Source organism: Seriola dumerili, unplaced genomic scaffold (assembly GCF_002260705.1).
Source record: "Seriola dumerili isolate Sdu_G_001 unplaced genomic scaffold, Sdu_1.0 BDQW01000219.1, whole genome shotgun sequence".
NCBI classification, from domain to species: Eukaryota; Metazoa; Chordata; class Actinopteri; order Carangiformes; family Carangidae; genus Seriola; species Seriola dumerili.
This window is the reverse complement of record NW_019174474.1, coordinates 4,062,272-4,085,006: the sequence shown is the minus strand read 5'-3', so window position 1 is coordinate 4,085,006 and position 22,735 is coordinate 4,062,272. Positions and strand designations below refer to the sequence as shown.

The 22,735-nt window shown below is 39.1% G+C and overlaps 1 protein-coding gene across 1 annotated transcript; it reads right to left on the bottom strand.

Annotated features, from left to right (window-relative positions):
- Positions 1-51: 51 nt before the first annotated feature.
- On the bottom strand, positions 52-9,942 carry LOC111228385 (neuropilin and tolloid-like protein 2). The gene is made up of 12 exons (XM_022754222.1): positions 9,826-9,942; positions 8,314-8,370; positions 7,952-8,110; positions 7,049-7,297; positions 6,789-6,836; positions 6,495-6,622; positions 4,584-4,685; positions 4,177-4,303; positions 3,625-3,738; positions 2,988-3,118; positions 2,812-2,904; positions 52-2,724 (listed from the first exon to the last, which is right to left on the bottom strand). Exons 1-12 carry the CDS (start codon positions 9,833-9,835, stop codon positions 2,275-2,277), a joined length of 1,668 nt encoding a protein of 555 aa, XP_022609943.1. The 5' UTR covers positions 9,836-9,942; the 3' UTR covers positions 52-2,274.
- Positions 9,943-22,735: the final 12,793 nt, after the last annotated feature.

The window sequence follows — 22,735 nt, the reverse complement described above, 5'->3', positions numbered from 1 at the left end:
TGTGTGGTTGTGCAACTGAGGTCTTATATAAGATCTTTCAGATATATAGTCTCACACACACACACACACGCGCAGGCACAAAGATCAGCACATTCTCAAGCTGTAGTATCTCAAACTCCATGACAACGTTGTAGCATGTTGAAAGACTGCAAGCCAACCTGTGATCGCCAGTTTATCTGCTGTACTTTAAAGCAAACGTGATGTGCACAACTCATCTGCTGAAGGCTATATGGCTAGCTACATGGGTTTGAGTTGCATATGATAAAAAACAAAATCTAACAACTGCACTGTTCAGACTGATCAGACAGGAATAACACACAGAGATAGATTTGAAATATGTCTGTCAAAAACATTATTTTTTCAATGTGTTTTAATGTGATTCAGTTGAGGCAAGATTAACAAACACCTTTGTATGATAACTATTATCTCAGATCCAGAAGTGCGTTGAGTCGCTTTACTGTAATAAAAATCCACACAGCCTGCATCCTCCACACCTGGTCACCTAATTATAGTTTCCTTGGAGATTCATTATCTGATGTGCATGAGATCTACTTCCTATTCATAGATGTTGTGATGAACAAAAGTGTTCCTAAAAAGCAGTCCTACTCAGCAAATATACAGTATGTCTACAAGACAAAGATTTGAAAAAATCTGAAAAATCTTGTTCCTGATAATAAAACCATTTGGTCAGTCCAGTGCAAGTCACTATCAATGACCTATTAATAGTATTTATCACTGATTGATCATCTTTTGGTCATATGTATGAAGTAGCCAACCAGAGTAAACCTTATATCATATTGTTCATTCTTGAACATATCAGGCTATACTAAAAAAATGAACTGCACGACAGGGTTCACTGGCATAAACAGCACCCATCCTGTAGCAACAAGACTGCATGTTCATGTGTTTATGTGTACGCGTAGTTGCTCCATTAATTATCTGCCCAGTGAATTTTCTGAATATGATGAATGAACCCTACAGATTTGCTGACTAAACTGCAAGGCTGTGGCCTAGAAATGACTCTGGATTTCTAAATATTTTCTGTCCTCCGGCTCCAAGGTTATTTATGCAGTATGGCACAGTGACCACAAAGCTGTGCCTGTGTGAGAAAAGGTAAAGCAATACATACATTTGTGGTCATTTTTGACACTTCTCACTTTTCTAATTCCAGTATATGAACAATTTCCACAAATTAATTCTCTGATCTTCATTGACATCATCAGAGGGTTACAACAAATTAAAAACTGTCTGTTATAGCCACCTGTCAAAGGTGCCCATGCTAATTTGTGGTCCTATATTATGATGACAAAAAAACCTACAAGGAAACACTGCAAACTAACCTCCAACTAAATTAGTTCAATTCCTTTTTCAATTACATTACTGGCACTCACTCTGATTACATTTTTTCTTTTCTAAATATTGGTCTTGCTAACCAACAATAATCTAAAATCCAAAGTTTGTTGGAAAGTCTGTCTACAGTCAAAAAAGAAAATTAAACAGAGTTTTCTAGTGTTTGATGGGATAGGAGTGCCAGTGGAGAGTTGGATGATACAGAACTATATTTTTGCAATCAGCCTTAAAGGTGAAACTCCAGCATACCTGTGTGACACACCCTTTAGAAGCACACGCGACTGCTCAGCTGTAAACAATGGTAAAAATAGCACGTAGACTACTAAGAGCTGTAAATAGTCATTTCACCTCCAGTATTAAAACCCTTCAGTATCAAATCAATGGTCAAAATATCACATAGACTACTAAGAGCTAAAGATTTGTAAATTTTTATAGCCTCCTGTGTTATTTTTCTGACTGCTTTACACACTACACAAAAGGATCCAGAGTTTGAGACCACGCATGTGGAGTATGAACAGTTGAAAAGTTCAACCCTGGCATCAGAGGGTTTTAAAACTGACTTAATACCAAATGCAAGATAAGACTTTTCCTAAACCAATGGTATGGAAATGTAGATGGTTATTCTTTAGCACAGGTAATAATAGATTGAACAAAAACTGGGAAGTGATTTTTCCACTGTTTGCTGAAAATGTTATCATGCTTCCTCTTAAAATATTCTTAATCTATTTTCTTTACAGTAAAATGTTTTTAACAAAATACATTAATCACAAGAATACACAGCATTCTCTTCTGTCAGATTTAAGTGAGACACACCCTCTCTGCAGTCTCTTTTCTTCCTCTCCTCTTTCCTGTAAATGTGTGACTGTGGCAGTGATTGAAAAGTTGCTGCTGTAGTACTAATGGTGCCAACCTTGTCTTTTCTTCTCAGAAGTCCATGGACAAGGATCTTTGCTGGGCCATTTCATAGTTCCCTCTTCGGCTTCCTGCTCTGCGCACATACACATCATATCTTGCATCCTCCTCCTCCTCTTCATCCTCCTCCATCACTCTATCCTGCCGTCCCACTGCTCTATCCCCCATACTGTGATGGCCCTGCATTCGGCCTGGTTTCATACTAGGCCAGCTCTTCTTACGCAGACTGCTGTTCAAGTCCCTGAAGGGAGGTAAGGTGCTCTGGAAGTCCCCTCTGAAAGGGGGAAGCTCCATGGATCCCCTTCCCAGTCCATGTGCACCCTGACTGGCTTTGATGGAGTTGACAGAGGCCTGAGAGCCACAGTGGTGCTCGTGTATGCAGCGTGAGCCTGATGAGGATCTCCTGAGCGCCTGCAGGGACTGGAGTTCCTCTGATAACTCCCCAAGGTCCCCAGAGATCTCCTAAAAAAGAATAACGTTGTCATAATTACAATTTTAAAAGGCCATGACCATGTTCAGGTAATACTTTATCAAAGTGATCAAACTAACCTTGTCTCGGAGGGTAAAAAGCTCATAATGCGGAGGATCAAACACCTCCTGGAAGTCGCCCCGCTGAAACAGATTATTCTTGCGGACCAACACCTGTAAAATATGATTAAACACACTTGGTAAATTAACTATTTCTACACCAAAATTTTGTGGCATGATTGTGACTTGTCTGTTACCTTTTTTCGTGGCTGTTTGACTTGCACCAGGATGGAGACAATAAGGAGCAGCAGCACCACTCCCGTAGACACACAGATTATTGTCCCGTGGGTCTTTGTGATCTGGTGAAAAACACCTTTGTTCTTTTTCTCTGGATGATGGAGAGAGGGATGAGGAGAGATAAAAAATATGAAGGCCATTCAGATGCACTGAGAGTACATCAGTCATCTACCCATTGCCATCCCCGTCAGGACGGTCTGTATCTTTGGTTGCCAGGATTAGTTCAGAGGCTTCACTAAGTGTCAAGGCACTGATAAACAGCCATCCCAGTCAACTGAGGTGCATAAGAGCCACTTATCAACCAAAATGCTTTTAGCTGGAAAGGTGCCTAAGATGATAAGAATCTACTTCCCCTACCAAGAGGAAATATTGTAGGAATTTTCTGTAGTGTCCAACATTGACCTATATTCACTGCTCCATGGGACCAGGGTGAAAAATTACATCGGAGACTTGCCGGGATATTTGAGAAAAAGGATCCTCAAAGGAGGGTCAATGTGACACAACAGAGCCAGACATGACATGCATCATCATATTGTCATACAACATGGCAGAATTTCGAAGGAAGAATCACAAAGTGCTTCAGCACAACAGGTGTACCTTTGCAGTTGCTCTCATCCCAGGGAAAGACACAGTTTTGTATGCCGTTGCACACCAGAGAAGTGTTGATGCACATGTTACTGTGGCAAAAGAACGCACTTCCTGCACAGGGTGCTGAAAAACAAACACAAGTGTATTAGTACATGTTGCAAGCAAGCTGATAAAGCAACCAAAGAGATAAACAGTAAAAGGAAGTTCTATCTATTTCCTGTACTTCTTTGTACTCAGGTTTGTGTAATAGGGATTCCATTTATAAAGCACTTCTTGAATTACATTTATGCTGCTCTCTTTTCAAAAGGATACATGGAAATCCAGAATTTTGTAATATTTTTTAAATATTATACAGTTTAATGCATTCTCTACAACTGCCACTTTTCTCTTAAAAACCTGCATTATTGAATAGAAAACACAAGCAAGTGCTATTACAGATCTGTTTGCAGTCCAGGCCACACACTGTACTTTCCCTCGCACAGCAGCTGTGACCAAACAAAAAGGACATTGGTGGGAAATGTAAAATGACAGAGATTAAGAGTAACTGAAGGAGAAACTCACGGTCAGCAAAAGATGTGAACAGCATACGGAAACGGCTGAGACGGCTTGTCTCATCAGCCCACATCCTCACTACTCCCACACCAGTGTCCAGCATGATGTCATTAGCTACTGTACTACAAAACTTGGCCTGCAAGAAACCACACATTATTTTCTCTCAGAGTTTTGGATGTGCAGTCTCATTGAGGCCAAGGTCTGTAGAACAGTTGCTATATATTTCTGATTGAAATGTGATATGAAACAGGAGGATACATGGCAAGGAAAGACGGACTGTTGTGTAGCAGAAGGAGAGAGAAACTCAGAACTGAGAGAATAATAAAATACTATATGCAACAAATAAAGTATATCAGATCAAAGGGCTTTCATTTTACAGTACATATTATATCATAAATGATTATTCAGTATATTACCTTGAGGTCCTCAATGGCGTTACTGCCATCATAAACAGCCACAAAGTTCTTCTTACATTCATTTGAGTTTTCCATCTGGTATTCCAAGAATCGCAGGTAAATCTGGAATAAAGAATGTGGAGGAAATACATGGTACATTTTGTTCATTTTTCATGCAGTTTAGTGTATTTTTCTTTGCTATAAGAAGACATATCTGCATTACAGGTTCAAATATAAATCATTTCAAGCCAGGTTTACTGCACGTGCCCTAATGTTGACTGCTGGATTATCAGCCTATGTTTGCTTTATACTTCATGTGCACATACATGTAGGTCAAGCTGCAGATGTACTGTCTGATTATTTGATGATAAAATACGTAAAGTGCATTTATCTAGGGTTTGTGTGATAGGAAGTTGAATTCTTTGTCTTTCTGATTATGTAAAGGCTGTGGAACAAACACCCATCACAACTGATGAAGAGGTATGGAGGACGCACAATGCACTGCAGGCTGGAGACTCGTCTTTTCAATCACTGTGTTGTCATTTTGTTCCCAATGAATCATATCCCCTCGCATCAACAAAAGGTTGGTTTTTTTTGTTTTTTTATCTCCCCTTATTTCTTACCATACCTTTAATTTTCTCAGCTTTTCTCTCTTGTATAATCATCCTGATCACTCCCTGTCCCTGCCACTGCATTCTCTGTGCATCTTGTATTACTGATTATGTAGGAAATTAGTTGTGCATCAGCTAAATGGCAAAGATGTTACAATATTAGTGGTGCAACTGAGGATTCAATTACTAAATAAATCATTATTTTCATTATCCATAAATCTGTCAGTAATTTTGTTGACGAATCGATTAGTTGTGTGGTCAACAGAAAATAGTGAAAAATGTCTGTTACAATTTCCTAAACCCCAAGATGACGTTTTCAAATGTCTTGTTTTGTTTGAGTAATTGTCTAAAATCCATCATAAAACATTCAATGTATTATCTAAAAGACAAAGAAAAGTTGAAAATCATGGCATCTGAGTGGCTGGAATGAGGGAATATTTGGTATTTTTGCTTGAAAACTGACTTGATTATCAATATAGTTGCAGGTTAATTTTCTTGTCAATCATCTAATCAGTTAACTGACTTATCCTTTAAGCTCTAGAAATGATTCTGGATTTATAAACATGTTCTGTCCTCCAGCTATGGCACACTGACCACAAAGCTGTGCCTGTGTGAGAAAAGGTAAAGCAATACATACATTTGTGGTCATTTTTGACACTTCTCACTTTTCTAATTCCAGTATATGAACAATTTCCACAAATTAATTATCTGATCTTCACTGACATCATCAGAGGGTTACAACATATTAAAAACAGTCTATTATAGCCACCTGTCAAAGTTGCCCATGCTAATTTGTGGTCCTATATTATGATGACAAAAAAACCTACAAGGAAACATTGCAAACTAACCTCCAACTAAATTAGTTAAATCCCTTTTTCAATTACATTACTGGCACTCTCTCTGATTACATTTTTCCTTTTCTAAATATTGGTTTTGCTAACCAACAATAATCTAAAATACAAAGTTTGTTGGAAAGTCTGTCTGCAGTCAAAAAAGAAAATAAAACAGAGTTTTCTAGTGTTTGATGGGATAGGGGTGCCAGTGGAGAGTTGGATGATACAGCACTATATTTTGGCAATCAGCCTTATAGGTGAAACTCAAGCATACCTGTGTGACACCCTTTAGAAGCACGTGCGACTGCTCAACTGTAAACAATGGTAAAAATAGCACGTAGACTACTATGAGCTAAAGAATTGTAAATTTTCATAGCCTCCTGTGTTATTTTTCTGACAGCTTTACACACTACACACGTTTTTAACAAAAAAATACATTTTTGTTAAAATGTATTTAACAAAACAATATACTATAGCAAATGCCGTACCCTGTTGTTTGTTGGGGCTCGTATAGTCCAGATGCAGTCCACTGCCTGGTCTGGCCTCACTTTGTACTCCTCCTCCACCTGACTGGAACGGATCAGGCCGTCAGCCCCGGACAGCTCAAACTGACAATCTGCCCCACAGACGGTGACCGAGGACAATAACACAGAGGCAGAGACAGTGGAAACACACGAGGGAGAAAAGGGGGATTAGGGATGGTAGTGAGGGGAAAGTGCCATGACTTTGCATCACATGTTCATGTAAAAAAAATCATTTGAGTAGGTTTGTAGTTGCACTACCTGGGATAGGGTTTAGAAGTCCTCCCACATGCAGATGAAATTCAGGGTCTATGGGGGGAAATCACAAAGATGAAGAGAGATATCACACTAAAGGCCATCATCGGTCAGAATGCAGATATTTGATTGGCCAATAATAGCAGAGACATTTGATTATATCATTATTTAAGCAGACCAGATGAACATTCAGTGAGTATCAGGATGGTGCAGTGAGAACACTGCCATACAGGGATCAATAAACCATCCCACTGTGTTTACATCACCTGCAGTAAAGCTGTACTGGACCTGGAAGCCGATCCCCTCCAGCTCTTCATCACTGAAGAAGCGAATCCACATGAAGCGTCCGCTAGAGAGGACGAGCCCTGGGTTGGCTGAGCCACAGAAGCGATTGATGAGTGGCGAGAAGCTGAATGGACCGTCCCGCACCTCGATGTGGTCAAAACGACACTCAAAAGACGCCTCGATGTAGAAGGCGTCGTCAAACAGCAGCTCTATTCTCTGGCGGGGCAGGGCTGGGGGAAGCATGGTGGTATGTCACTTCTACTGCCACAGAGGTCAGCCAGACAGATAATAAGACCTTAGAATGGCGATAAAAATGTCTGCTCCTTTAAGATTACCTTCGGTTTTGCTGATTTTTCATATAGTATTACTAGATCAGACTTTTGTGTGGCTTTGTTTTGTTGATTCCAATAGCAATTACAGGGAAAGTGACGTACAAAATGACAGCAGGGTTTGACATATTCTTTGGTGTGCAAGATAATGAGATAAGATAACTATGAAAAAGTTATGTCCTGCCAGCTTGTTTGTACTTTAACAACCATAGAGGGAAATGACTTTAGCATTGCATATAATGACTTGGTCAGAAATGGGCTTTGTTGCCAAGACAGACAAAACAGCATAATTTGTGACCAATTTATAATGAGCGACGTTGATGCCATTTTTGAAGGAAGGAGGCAACAGAAACAGCAGCTTGAATTCTTTGTCGTCTTGCACACAAAACAAATGAAATAGTGTTTGCGGTGATGCCTGCTCTCCATCAGATTCCCTTTAATTAATACCAGAGCTCAAGAATCTGGCCCTAATTCAATGTCCAAATCTATAACATTCACAAAATTAGAACAGGAGCTACATTTTTGGATCAGGCTGAGGCACATATTGTTGGTTACCTTCCAGTACGTAAAGGCACTCCTTGTTGGGAGGGTACGTATTCGGGTAGTTGGGGGAGCTGAAGGTGCCACCATCTGTGTTTCGTACCCAGTTCCCACAGTGACGAGAATGCTGTGGCTGTTGAGAAGGTTTAGCTCCTTTTGATCCTGCTCCACCATCTGCATGTGAAATGACATCCAACTGAGACATGATATTCTGACAGTAAATCAGATCTTTTCTTTAAAAATATACAGTTAACGGTACCACACAAAGACTAACGACATCTAAGACAGTGCTGTATGTACCTACCTGTGTAAAAACCTCACTAATCTATAGTTAAATTAGAACATGTGTCTTGATTTAATGAAGGTATCAATCATACCTTTAGTCTTTTGTGCCAGAGCAAATCCCTCCTCAATGACCAGGAGAAATATCCAGACTGTAAAAGAAGCCCAGAGTGTGTGAGGGGGTAAAATCGAGGAATAAAGGGAAGAGAGAGAGAGAGACGGCTTTGCAGAATTTCTGTGTCTTTGCTTGCTCTCTCCTCTGAATCCCTGAATGTATACAGCAGACCAGGGGTTTGGAGTTCAAAAGCTTGGCAGGAAGAGAACAAGGACAAGCTGCTTCCTTATAACTCTTACTCCCATTTCTGCATCCTTCTTTTTCTTTGCTGGTTTTTTTCAAGGTTTATATGTAACACAGTGGATGAGAGCTGAGACTGTTGACAATCTGCTGACTGCCATGTGTGCTGTGCAAGGACGTCTAACGGCAAATAAAACATAGTTTCTGTTTCATGAAACCTTATCTTGTGCCACATTTGTGCCCTATTACATAAAATATGACCTAAATAGAGCATCTTGCCTGAGGGCAACGGGCCACTGAAATTTGCCTTGAGTTTTCACCAAAGTGGCAAGTTGACATGTTGGCATGTTGCTGTGAATGTCCAGTGACAAACTGCAAGTCACAGGACAGCAGTGCTAAACAGCTATGTGCTGATTTCTGGCCAACGGTTCTTTTTCTTTTTGATGATTTATTGGTTGCGCTCACATGGGCCCCTTCATGTTTTATTCCATGTTGCCATGTGTTATGTTAAAGTAAATTTAAAAAACGATCCAAGGATTACTTTCTATCCCTACTAATCTTGAGAAAACCCCAAATGAGAATCTGCATTATAGGCTGCTGTCACAAATACACTACTTCTTACAATGAAGCAGGCAGTGTTTTTGTTCAATGAAGAACCACCTCCACAGAAACCATGTTCAGTGTGTGTGTGTGTGTGTGTGTGTGTGTGTGTGTGTGTGGAGGAAGAACTGAGGCAGCAGCAGACTAAATAGTCCTCCTATCACTGGCCCACCGCAACCTGGTGAAAGGTGAAAATAAAATTTTTCCTTTTGAAGAAAATTGGGATTTTATTGATCTTCGTAGTTCTCTCGTGTAAAAAACATAAATATATTACAGCAGTAAAACGTGGCGCATTGGGAGCTGTCACTTCAGCACCATGAATGGTTCCACCAGAGAAACTTTCAAAACAAACAGATTAGTTTGGCATTTTCCTGTCTTTTCAAAAATGTCTATAAGTAATATGGATGTCGTAATCACTGTGCAGTTACCGTGGAGTTTTTTTCTGTCTTTATTTTATTTTATTTATTTATTTTTTTTAAATAGCGTGATTGTGATGTCGAATTATTTTTGTGCGCGGATAAAAACCTGAAAATACCAGGAAGTTTGTGAACAACGCACACAAATGTGTTAGAAAAAAAAAAAAAAAAAGATTGATCACAGATTAGAAACGCCCGTCTCTCCTACATCTCTCATTCTCCCCTAGACACAGAGAGGAAAGGCACAGTTTCACGAAACGCCCTAAAATCATGCGAGTATGAATAATCCCACTCACCTACACGCATCCTCTCAGAAGAATTCCGTTTTCTGGCTTTGGATTTCAAACTTGACCAGGTTTGAGTCCCTCACATCCCCCTGCCCGTTTAAATCAATGGTCCGGATTAGCGCATGTTAGAACCACTGATTTCCAAAGTCCAACTTTCACCTTTTCATCCTAATCCTATTGGTCAATATGAGAGAGGTTTCTGGGGCAAAAAAGAGCTGATGTAGAACTTCTGATTTATTATCGGTCTTCACTTAGAGAGAAAAAAACTGTGAGATGAGCAGAGTTTCCCTGCGCAGAGACGCTGTTACCGCAGAGCTCAAGTCTGTATCAGTCTGACTTCTCCTCTTAAATGAACAGATGATCTGTCTGCGGCTGCTTGCGGTTTTAAGATTGGGCTCAGTTGGCGCGGGAAGGGGGAAGAATTGATTGCGCATGTGCATAATCATACATGAGTAATAAGTGATATGATAATCCTCACATAGCCTGTCTGGCATATTGATGAATTGCATTATGAATTAACATTTTATTTTAATTTAATTAGCTGATATATGGCAAGTGTCCAGAAGGGGACACACACACACACACACACACACACACACACACACACACACACACACACACATACATACATACAGAGGACACCTGTGCCAAAGAACTCAGTGAGCATAAATCAGTCACACATTGAATTCCTATGTGTGCATTTCTATGCAGAGCAGAGAGCAGGGCACATTCACTGTTGTCTTTTCTCATTTTTCTGGAAGGACACAGAGCGCCTGCAGCCTTAAAAAAAAAAAAAAAAAAAAAAAAAGGCGTCGTGGAGCTGCAGAAAGACAAAAATGGAAGCCAAGAGTTGGTGGGATGGAGAGATTTTCCTTTGATGTGTTGCCTTATAACAACAGAACCTGTCACCATGTCCAGTGGCAGATTCGTGACTCATGCAGCAGCTGATTGTAATTGCTTTGAATCAGAAGCTTTGGACAATGCAAGGTTGCTCCTGGCAGCCAAAGGCAATCTCAATCTGACAGATGCCTGAGTGTAAATAAGTGGTACATTCTAATATCCTAACATCCTGGCCTTTCACACTCACACTTGGATGGTCATATGCATCTGTTGCCTACTACAAACCTATTTTTGATGCTTCTTTTAAAACAGACTGCCATTCCTCATATAAGTAACATAAGCCGAACTACGACTTAAAACAGCAGACACTTTAATTTCTAGTATGATGACAAATGACAATTACAGGATGATAGTTAATGCTGAAACACTTTGCCACTGTAGCACAAAGAGCCATAAATTCACTGAACTGACTTAGTAATGTCACTTACACAGCAATATCTATCCTACGTTGCTAACATTAGTTGATATTATAGCAACAATAAGTTACTGGTCATACCAGACCGAGATTGTAAGATTGTATCAGCATTGTAACAGCTTGGTGTATTTAATTAAGCAATGTTGTGTTTTATCGCTTATGAATTTAACTTACAACAACGACTGTGTTATTAGTATTTTCAGAAATTACATAGTATTACTTTAAGTAAAAGTCCAGAAGTACTGTCAGTAAATTAAAGAATCAAAATTATACAGCAGAATGGTTTCTGAATAGTCTCACTGTGACATAGGCTATTTTAGTGTTGGATTGATATTACTGATAAATTAAATGTGTAAGTAGTAAGATATATCATTGGGCTGTTTAATCTGAACAATTCATCATATGTCATAAATTGATCATATGTAAAATCTTTGTGTGCAAGGTAACTAGTATCATCAGATAAATGTAAGTAAAAAGTACAATATTTCCTTCCTAAATGTAGTAACATGAAAGTATATCAGAAAATGTAAATACTACTACAACGATAATAAAGTACAACTATGTAAGATTTTAAGTACAGTAATAAAGTAAATGTACTTAGTTACATTCCACCACTGTTTACCAGATACAAAAAGTAGATGTGGCGCGATCAATACTTTTCAACCAATGTGTGTAAATTTATGTTGAAAACCCATTATTTGTGTTTTCCCGGATGATAATGATCTTTTCCTTCCCTGCTTCTCTGAATTTATGTTTCTCACATAAAACTTCTCAAACAAATTCAAGTAAGACAGAAGAAAAACAGCAGCCACCAAACTTCACAAACAATCGGCAAACCACAAAGCAACACATCCTATCAGAAAGCCCACGGGCCATATTTTCAAAGTCTCCAAGGCCATCATTATTCAGTAAGGTGGGACCAATTTTTCCTCAGCAGTAACAACCTCAGGGTAAATTAATTCAGGAGGAGATGAACAAACTCACCCACACAATATATGCACCATCATAAAGTTGCATCATCTGGGCCTGTGTTTAAAAATGACACTGCTCCCTTATGATTGATGACAAAGTGAAAGTGTTGCCTCAGAGACGCATGAATCATTTAGTTTATAGGACGTGTTTGGTTTGGGAGGGCTGCTGAGACACACTGCCTCATCTGAGCTGCCTGACATTTGAACCACAGCGAGAAAGTGCAAGTGACGGGTCATCGACAAGCTTCGATGAATACCAGCTGTTGCTCTCGTGACCAGAGGCCACAGTTGGCTACTATCACTGTTTGTCACCCTCTGTCCGTCCGTCGCCCAAGCCACTCGTAAACACACATGCAAACTGGCAAACCGACAGGCTACACATACACCTATGTTTACTGCACATCAAAGGTATTAAAATCTGCATCTGTTGCCATGGCAACCGGGCTGGTGTCTTGCCTGCTTCTTCTAAGGCAATCAGAGACCTAGGAAGCAAAGGTTTTTACAGGGTTTGACAGAGACGAGGATGAAAGCGGAACAAAAGACAAAATCTCCCGGTCTGTCTACCTGCACTGCTGCTGCTAGTGGAAGAAAAGCTTTGTGTCATAGTAACCTAAAGCCAGTGGGAATACTTTTAATCCCCCTGTGAGTTACTGTAATGTTGGGAAAGCTTTTGTAATACCGAGGTGTCCTTGAATCTTTAATTTGCCTTGTCCATGCACACTACTGCAGCCCTGTCATTTTTCTGGGTTTTCTGGGTTTTCAGGGTGTTGAATGTGTATGGGTCCTCTGTGTATGAACTATTAAACGAGCTGATGAAAAACCGTATTCTACGATGTAAATGCAATGTTCCTGATTTGCTTAATTGGTTGAAAACAAGTTTGCTGTTTTGTACTTACTGGGATGCAACTGAAGCTTTGCAGAAAACTATTGTCGTTTATTTTGGCAAAACGCTCTATCTCAATCTCATCTTGTTCAACTGGGCACACTTTATATGCGGAGGAAGATCATGTAATACAATAGAAAGCTCCAAAAGAGCTTCTCATGGAGCCAGTGGTGAGATTATTGTGCCAACTTGAAATCTTAACATAATTTATGAATTAAAAAAGTTGAAGAAACCTTTAACTCTTGTATCAATAGCAAACAATGCATGGTGAATGGCATAATTAATCCTAAGTAAAGCTTATAACAAAGAGTAACTGCACAGAAGAACATCATCTCAATGCCAGTGCCCAAAACCTAATATAACCGAATCCTCAAAAGTACTAACACTCCTCCAGCAGCTGTACATAAGACTCATGCATTACATGTAAGAAAAGAGGTCAACTGTGATGTGAAGATAATCAGACAGCTTTTTGTAATATCACAACCTTTTTGGCAAATGCATGTGTAACCATCGAAAGGAAGGAAGAGACAGTAGAAGAACTAAAGGAGGACAATGAATTCTAAACTGTTCGTTTGCAGGACCAGGGTTGTAATTAGCATTTTGATTGGAGTCTTACCCAGGCAAGTGATTGCTCCTATTAGCGTGTGCTTAAGGATGAAATTAACATCTTTAATTTGGCATGGTCTACAGTTGAGTGAGCCAGGTGACACGGCTGCACACTCCCTTCATTCTCTCGTTTTGTTGTCCTTACTGTGAAAGAACACATGCATGTACCGTGTGCATGAGTGCATGTATGTGCATGTGCGTGTCTTGTGTTGAAAATAATTTTGGTTGTCTGAAAAGAACAATGAGCTTCTAAGGACAGGGTCATTTTTAAGGTCAGGGATTACACAGCAGGACTTTTCATGCAGTTCAACAGAAACGTGTCACAGTGAGGTTAAGAGGTTTCCAAGCACATAGTAATACACTATCTGGACTTGCTTTGAATCCGTGCCACTGTTGCTCGATCTGCTGGTCGCAGTAAAACACAACAGATTGCTGAATTTAGAAGAAAAGCACTTTTATCAGCTTCCAAGGAAAAGTCATTAAGATACCACCACGAGCCTGTGATTGGCAGGAAATCCCTGTGGATTTGGCCTATTACTGTTGATGAGGAGGCACAGTAGCCTACAAGTCCCGACTTTAATAGGGTGGAACAGATTACTGCTTCCCAGTGACTTCTCATTTATCATCACATTGATTTGTTTTTGGGGTTTTTTTTGGTCCTCTCAGACACATTTTAGCGCGACAGATTTTATTGCCTCTGCGCCCGCCATAAGCATTTGATGTTACAACTGCAGATTATGTTCCAACTAAACACCCTCATGCACAGTCCACTGTGTTAAATCCTACAATCAGCTGGGGACACAAACACAGGTCATATAGTGTCTCAAAAAATACCTTTACCTCAACGTACATTACACATAACTTACTTTTTTCCTTACAGCTTTTCATCAAAACCATTCTCTATGTATACATTTTACTTGAAATTTAATCATCACATAGATAATGCCTTACATAATAGTCAGCTTAAGTTTAGAAGCCAGACTGTCCCAGGAGACCCAGCCACTGAGAGTAAACACAAATATCTTATTCCTAGACAGATTTAGATATATGTGATATCATTCAGCAGGAAGATGCTGAACTCCATTGTTATCTTTGGCCCATATGACAACAGATTAGAAGAAACAAAAAAGAAGCAAGAAGAATGACCTCATCAAACAAATGTCAGAAAACAAGTATAGATTAAGCCTTCGAAAACATTCCAAAGTCAAATCCATTGCAAGATAAGTTTGGTTGGTTACTACACATTTGAGACAGAGCTCCTTAATTCACTTTCTCCCCAGTCCTGTGCCTTTACATTATTTGTATACTTCTCTGCTTTCCAATCTCCATAATCTGTTTATGCTCATCCTCATCTCCCATTGAAAGCGTAATCTTTTCTGTATTTATACGAATTCACATATGGTTTGTTGCGTGTGGAGTCGCATTTGATATTTTCCAAATCATCATAGACAGAGAGACTTGCATGAAAACAACCACATACACACACATCTCAGAAAACTTCTCCATATATTGCCATATATCTGTTAATTGCAAAACTTTTGTTTCACACAACTAGATGCAAATATATTTACTCTCTCAATTTCTTCTTCTAGTCTTTTGCTCCTTGTGAGATCAAACCTAAACTGCATACCAGTGTAAATTTATATTTTCAGGGGTAAGGAATGAGCTATTTTGTGATTTGGGATATGACATCTGGGAATTTGTTCCTTGAGGCATCTTCCTCATGTTAAAAGATCTGATGTAAACCAGGAATCAACAAACACTGTCACTAAAATGTTTTTGGCAAAGCACACTACAGACGAGGAGAGGGGATTTGTGAGAAGTTGATGAGCTGAATTTTGGGTGCATTGCTTAATGGTAGAACTTATATACCTGTTGGCTCGGCAAACTGAAGCATGCAAGACTTTCTAAATATCAGGTCAAATTCAACAAATGATGTCATAGACTGTATTTCCTGTGATTATTTTGCCAACAGAAACAGCCTGAAATATTACTTCCGAAAAACGGTCACATTTTCTGTCTGTTTTGCTTCTCTGTTGCCAGCTAATATAGAAATTAGCTGATGATTCAACTCATTATCCGTTTTTATATTCAGGTTGTGTGCTTTCTCTACCATTACCAAAATATATAAAAAACAAAGACATCACAGGTTAACGTAAGAAACTACACAACCTTGTCCAGCTCGTTTTATAGAAACATTATTTACGTTTACATTATTTCTAATCAAGCACACATGGCTAAGCACATCAACAAGTAGCAGACATACATAAACACACTGAATGAGAAAACTGTGCCCTACATTGTTTCTGAACATAATTTCTCACTAGGAATAATTGGCTCCCATGTGTTTGCAATGATCAAAGCCAAATGGGATCCAGAAACACTGCTTAAACATAAAAATGACTTCCTCTTTTCCTCAGGTGTTATGGACTGTGCACGCCTAACTCAGACAGAAGACAGGCTTTACTTAAGGTCATATCAAAGAATCTGTGCTCATACGTGCACTCGTAAATGTGCACACACATGCACTAATATTATCCTGGATGCCATATGAGATGATGTCTCTCCCAGCAGATAACATCATTCCCCTCATGACCAGCGGGATATCTTCATTCAATTTAAACATTCTGCTCTTCCTAAATCTTACAGCATATGGCCAATCACAAGGATGTTTCTGGAACAGATGGCCAATGGTAATGACCCTTATGCAAAGTACAGTTAAGCCCAGGAAGACAACTGAAAGATTAGTCTGCTTCTCACCAATTAGGGCCTTCGGAAAAAAAGAGATGGATGTTAAAAACAAGAGGAGATAGAGATTAGATTAAGTGAAAATTCAACTTAGGTCACTTATGTTTTCTACATTATAGCTTCTCAATTGCCCTATCATAAATTAAATATAGGCAGATAAGTCTGGGTTGAGATTCTAAATATTTTTTTTAATGGGGTCATTACAATATTCATAGTTAAGTTTTAAAAAGGGAGATTCTTCATCCTGACCATAAGCATAAAACCCAATGTTAAACAAAACCACAGTGCTGATGCTCTCATGTCCCTAAGTTGATCAGACATTTTGGCCATGTTCGACCCACAAATTCAGCAGGCAAGTAGAGCAGTGACAAGCTTTACTGCAGTAGCAAACAGAAATCTTCTTAGCATCGACTGATCTGTGGATGTGGCAGCAAGCCTGGAGGAGGATGAGTTCAATGCCACTCTAGGTTCCTCAAAGATTTTTTAATGTTCAGATCATTTTTTAAATGAATTTAATGATTTTAGCAATGACGGTAAGATGATGACTTATAAATAATATTTCTTGTCAAGTAACAAACAACCATTCGTGCTATTGGTGGATATAATAAAGATGGATAGGGTGCAGCTTTGCAGGACAGCTGTCTGGGAGTCCCATGTTACACAAGCAGGTGCAACTTTCTCTGCAAATCAGTTCAATCTTGGCTAATAATTATCAGTTTGTGCTCGGTGGAATTTTCAGTTATACAGTAACATTACATAAGAAATGGGCTAAGTGAATGATTATTATTTTTTATTTTTTTTTTAAATCTGTCTGTTGAGAAGCATCTGTTGTAAATAATAATAATAATAATGATAATAATAATAAATGGTGGGAAATTGTGAGGATTTTTTTTCATGTGATACCAGTTCAGTCCTCTGATTACTTGTCTTTCCTAAAATGCTCTGAACTTGACTGCTTTAGGGAAAAAGGACATTGTGCGTGCATCTGGCTGTTAACATGCTCTTTGCCTCGAGATTTATTTCTCCCTTTTTTCCCCACTTTTTAATTTAGTCAAATATACAAAGCTGGTCTTTGCAATCAAAGGCTAAGCACTTGTAGGAAGGGGCTTTAGAGACATAATTAAAAGGCATGAGTAAGAGAAGGCAGCTTTGGGTACAAAGTGACAGAAAGTGGGAATCTGATACAAGGTTGCTTTGAATATCAGAAACTTAAAGAGGGTGATAAAAGAACAGAGAAAGGAGAAAAGAGGGAAAATTGAGAAAAAAATGTGTCATAAGACTAGACTAGTGGATTAACTGTCAGCCAGTAAGAACAGGGGACACAGGGTTAGAGGGCATTAGTGGTTCTCTATGTCCTCACATACCCAGAATACATTTCAGCAGTTAAGTAAAGGTGTCAAACAACTATTAGTATCTGACTGTATCAAGAGAAGGGGGAGTAAACACTACTAAAAGTATTGTTGATTATTAAATAGATTTTCATGTAATTTTTTTTAAGGAAATGTTGTTTTATGTTACTGGCAAGAGACTCAATATATGAATCCACATTTGTGAAGGAGAAACAAGAAACCAATACCAGTAAATACATAAAAACAAACAAACAAATAAAACCAAACTTAAAACTTAAAAAAGACAAGCTCAGACAGCAGAAAGTCCCTGGTGAGAGATGTGACTTTGGATGATGAGACTTTGTAACGCAGTTTTAATTACACACCACACTACTGCAACACTGATTAATTCCAACGACAAATTGTACTAGTTGTGTTGACTCTCTCTCTCTCTCTGTGTCTGTCTGTATGTGTTTGTGTTTATGTAAGTGTGCTGGTACATTTGTAGGAGATGGAAGTGAGTGAGGATAGCAAGAGAGATAGACATTTGAAAATTATTGTTGAACTTTGTCACTATCATACTGCATCTTACACATTCTTTGAAGTATATATATATATATATACTGTGCCAGTATTATGAATAAATATATATGTGGCCAAGTTCTTCCAATATCAACTAGATTACATTCAGTAAAGACTCAAGAATCGATAGCAGTAATGTGATGATAAAAACTATTTTCCCAGTCAAATCACTGAACAACCTTTGATTTTAGTACTAGTGACACATTTTCCTGATACACACCTGTAGACCCATTCAAAGTCACTTCATGAGGTTTTTCAGTTGGGTGTAGCTAATTACAAATGGTGGAGAGTACTGAAGTACTTCTCCTAAGAATACCAAAGTTTTTGGGTACTTAGTCACTTTAGTATTTCCATTTTATACCAAGGCATTGCCTCATTCTACTCCACTGGGCTACATTTAGCGGGTAATAATGCACTGTTTACACCTCTACTCATATTTGTGTTCTTTAGTTAGACTAGTTTCCAAGTTCAGTTAAATATGTAACTAACCACTATTTTGTGTAAATCGGTTTTGAAGGATTGAAAACTAGAGAGAGGTTTAATGGCACTTAATGGACTGCTGAACTAAAACATCACAGTCTAGATACACTCACTAAATGCAGGAGCAGGGGTTATTCGTTCAGGTCTGTGGTCTGTGTTGTGCAACATTTTCTCATGGCGCATTAAGCTGTTTGTCCGCTAGGTGGCGCTAAAGGCTCAGACAGCAGGTGCGGTCGCGTGGTTTGACCAAAACGCGAGAGCCCTCTTCTTTGTGTTGTCTGTTCACTAAATGATGGATGATATAACAGCCTTAGTGTAGGTCTTATAATACATCCATGAGATGAACACATGACTGTAAAGCTGCGTAGGTTTAAACAAAGCCAACATGTCAGACAGACACCGGGCGCTGCCTCCATGGATGGCGAAGAAGGAGGAAGTGAAAAAAAAGGAGCCGCTGAAGAGCAGGAGAAGACGGAAAGTTGCGAGGTAATCGACGTAAATAACAAAATAGAGTCTGGTTTATGTGTTTTGGTCTGTTGACTCATTTGAAAAAATATGCACTGGTGTGTTTCCAGAGCTGCTTTCTACTGTATGAACGAGAAGGAGCTGGTAGAAGCTGCTGTGTCGTATCTTACCAACGGTGCCTGCGAGGATGTGGCTCTTCCCACGGACCAAAAGGTGGCGATGTTTTCTCTCTCTTTCTCTTTTTTTTTTTTTTTTTTTTAAAGCTGCTCAGTGTTTCCGTTTTGGGAAAAAAAACAAAAAAAAAAACTCCTTGTAGAGATATGAATATAAATATAACTTCCAAGACACCATGAACTCACACAAGTCAGGACCAGAGTATTGCATAGACATGTCCAAACAACAGAGAAAGTCCCAAACTGGAGAAGCTACTTGGGCATCATTTATAATAAGATCTTCTGACCATACAACAAAATTCATTAGTCACTGACCAAATAGTGCTGGAGAAGTCAGAATAAACACTAACTCAATGATCCATCTTGCTCTCTTTTCCAAGCTTTATAAACAAAGTCTGCAAACTTCAACACATCAAAATTTAAGAACCATTCCAGATTTTGATCATCCGTACACCAGAATATTTTTGTCAAGCCATTTCATAGAAAATTAACTCCCTTAAATTATTATAATTTGTACAAGAGAACATGGGACTTACTTTCCACGTCACACAGCTCCTGAGTGTTTCTGAATCTGAATCACCCCAACATTTATGGCCAGAGGAAGATAAAGATCTTTGGCATCATTTCTCTTCAAACCTCAGCAACAGCTATGAATGAAGTATAAAAATGAGGACATGCCAAAATTGTATCATATATGTGAAAATCAAATGTATTTGGATCACAGCTTTTTACTTATCCACAATACATTTTGTACATTGTACATATCTACCTGCACACAACCTCAATTTGTGCTGTACAGATAACTAACGTAAAAAAAAACAAAAAAAAAACAGTTTTGAATCATAATTCTCACCATCTTTTTTGCTGTACCATTGTCTAAAACTTGAGTGCTCGTCATGCCCACACAGGTTGAGTTTCAGGACAAGGAAGGAGACACCACTGTGAAGATCAGCGAGCAACCTGCATCTTCAAAAACAAAAGCAAAGCCAGTGACAGAAGAGGACTCCTCAGACTGTAGTGATGCCCAGGACGCGACATATGTTTCAGAAACAGACTTGGACATTACTGAGGTGGAAACAGTGCCATACACCGAGAGCCAGCGGCATCAGGGACCTGAGGGTCAGAGGTCGGGATCAGTTCAGAATCACAGTGGTCTCAAAAACATTGAACTGGTGGTTGAGAAAAGAGGAGAGTGCTCACAGCCACCAGCAGATACAGGGGATGATGATGCCTTACGGCTTGTGCGAGAAATCTTTTTCACCTGATGAAGACATTGAAAACAGCTGAGATGTGTTCACAATGAAGGAACAATGTTTTCTTATAAGGGAATGTTACTTGAATTACAATTTCCCAGTCAGTACTTGTGAATGCGCACCGCTCCTCCATCAAGCTACACATTGGAGCATTGATCCTTTAATCGATGGCACTGGGGTGTAAAATTTGGCACAGCTCAATAGAAAGTGGACGGAGAGACTGACGCTATTCACCAACACTTTTGCATCAAAATGAGGTGTAAATGCTGGTTGCTAACTCAGCCCGGACACTTTTGCTGTCCAGATAAATAATCGTGCTGATCCTTTGTGTTAAGCTGTGTGTATATAAGCCCAATATTTTCTGACGTTTCCATGAACAAAGTACTGAACACTTTACACTTAGTTGCTACTCATTTACTGAGCACAATACTGTAGCTTTACTCGGGGCCTCTTTGTATGAGGGCTTGCAAAAAGATCATTCAGGAATCAGTGTCAGTGAAGCAGCTCCAGTTTTTGTCTTGATGTCACCTCAGATTAAAGCTTTAATTCACACGGAACTGTAAAATCATAGAGTATGATATTCTTATACTTATATCTGTGTAAATTTACTGTGTGTTATACATAACATTATGTTCCAGTTTATTTTAAAAAATGATGGTAAACTGAAATACAGTTATCATAATATCTATCAGGTGTGTTTTTTTTTTTGTTTAATTTGTTTTTTTTGGTTTTCATCATCATTTGTCCCAAATGAAATGATATATTGAAAACATATCAAAAAATATGTAACAAAATAATTTATTTACAATTTAATTTACAAAAAACATAGTTTGGTTATACCTGCATCATGTACTTTGTCTTCATGATTCAAGTTTGCTTTCTGTTAACAAGGTGAGAATGACTTTTCCTTTCTCCTAATTTTCTTGCACACTAACAATCCCACACACCCGACTCAGTGGTAAAGTTGAGGGAGGGACAGTTCTATTTCCAGTCAGACATTAGCCTCCTCCGTGATACACAGGTCAGCACAGTTGTGATAACCAGCTCAACCTGCACACCCACACACATATAGAACCAGTGGGTCATGTCTTCCCAGCTTACATACGGCTGATTGAGTAGCAAAAAACCAGTAATACCAGCGAGGATGAGCAGGCTTGATGCAGCCTGGCAGGCCATGCTAAACCACAGTGCTGCTCTGTCTTTGGCGTAGGCTGCTAACAGCATGGCCAGCAGGGCAAAGGCCACCAGCACCACTGGAATGTATAAACCCAGGAAAACTACCATTCGGATTATGTTAATTTTTATCTCAGATTCAGCTCCCCAGACAGGCTTGCAGTGCAGTTCATATTCATGTCTGAGACAAATTCGAAAGGGACTGATGAGGACATCATTGGAGATGATGAATACACCAGCAAAGAACACCAGGGACATTAACACCTGAATGAAGATGAGTAGGAGAAACATGGAAATCCAAAAAGAGTGCCCTGTGGGACTCTTCACAGAGAGAGCAGCCATGACAGAAGCCCAGTGAGGCTGTTTGACCTCTGGCCTGTAGGTTGATATTCATATTGACAGAAATCAATACAAACAATCATTTGACAAACAAAAAACATTTAACTGACAAAATTGCCCATAAATTCAAGAGTTCTGCATGAACTTACCTCATTATCACCTGAATGATCTTCAAGAATGAGCTTTGAGTGGGATCCCTGTCAGCTTCTCAGCCTAACACGCCTGTGCTACAGCAGTAAATATGTCAGAGGTTTAATATTCAACTTTGAGTAGGTCAGCTGATCAACCTTAGGTTACTGGCACTTTGTATTTATATGAAACCAACATTTAGATCACTATCTTTGGTTAAAATACAATTATCAGTTCAAAATTATATAATGTTGATCATTTTTTAAACATAGTTTAGTGGTGATAATTTTGAAATGTGACACAGGTGTTAGCTGGTTAAACATAGGTTTAGTTGTTTACTTACGTTTGCGAGGCCACGATGTCAGTCTGGCTCGGGAAGTGCAGTGTTCTTCTGTGGAGTTGGTGCCGTGAACGCGCACGGTGCGCAGCAGCGTCTGCAGACTCACAGCTCCGTCTGTGCTGCGGCTGTTGCGC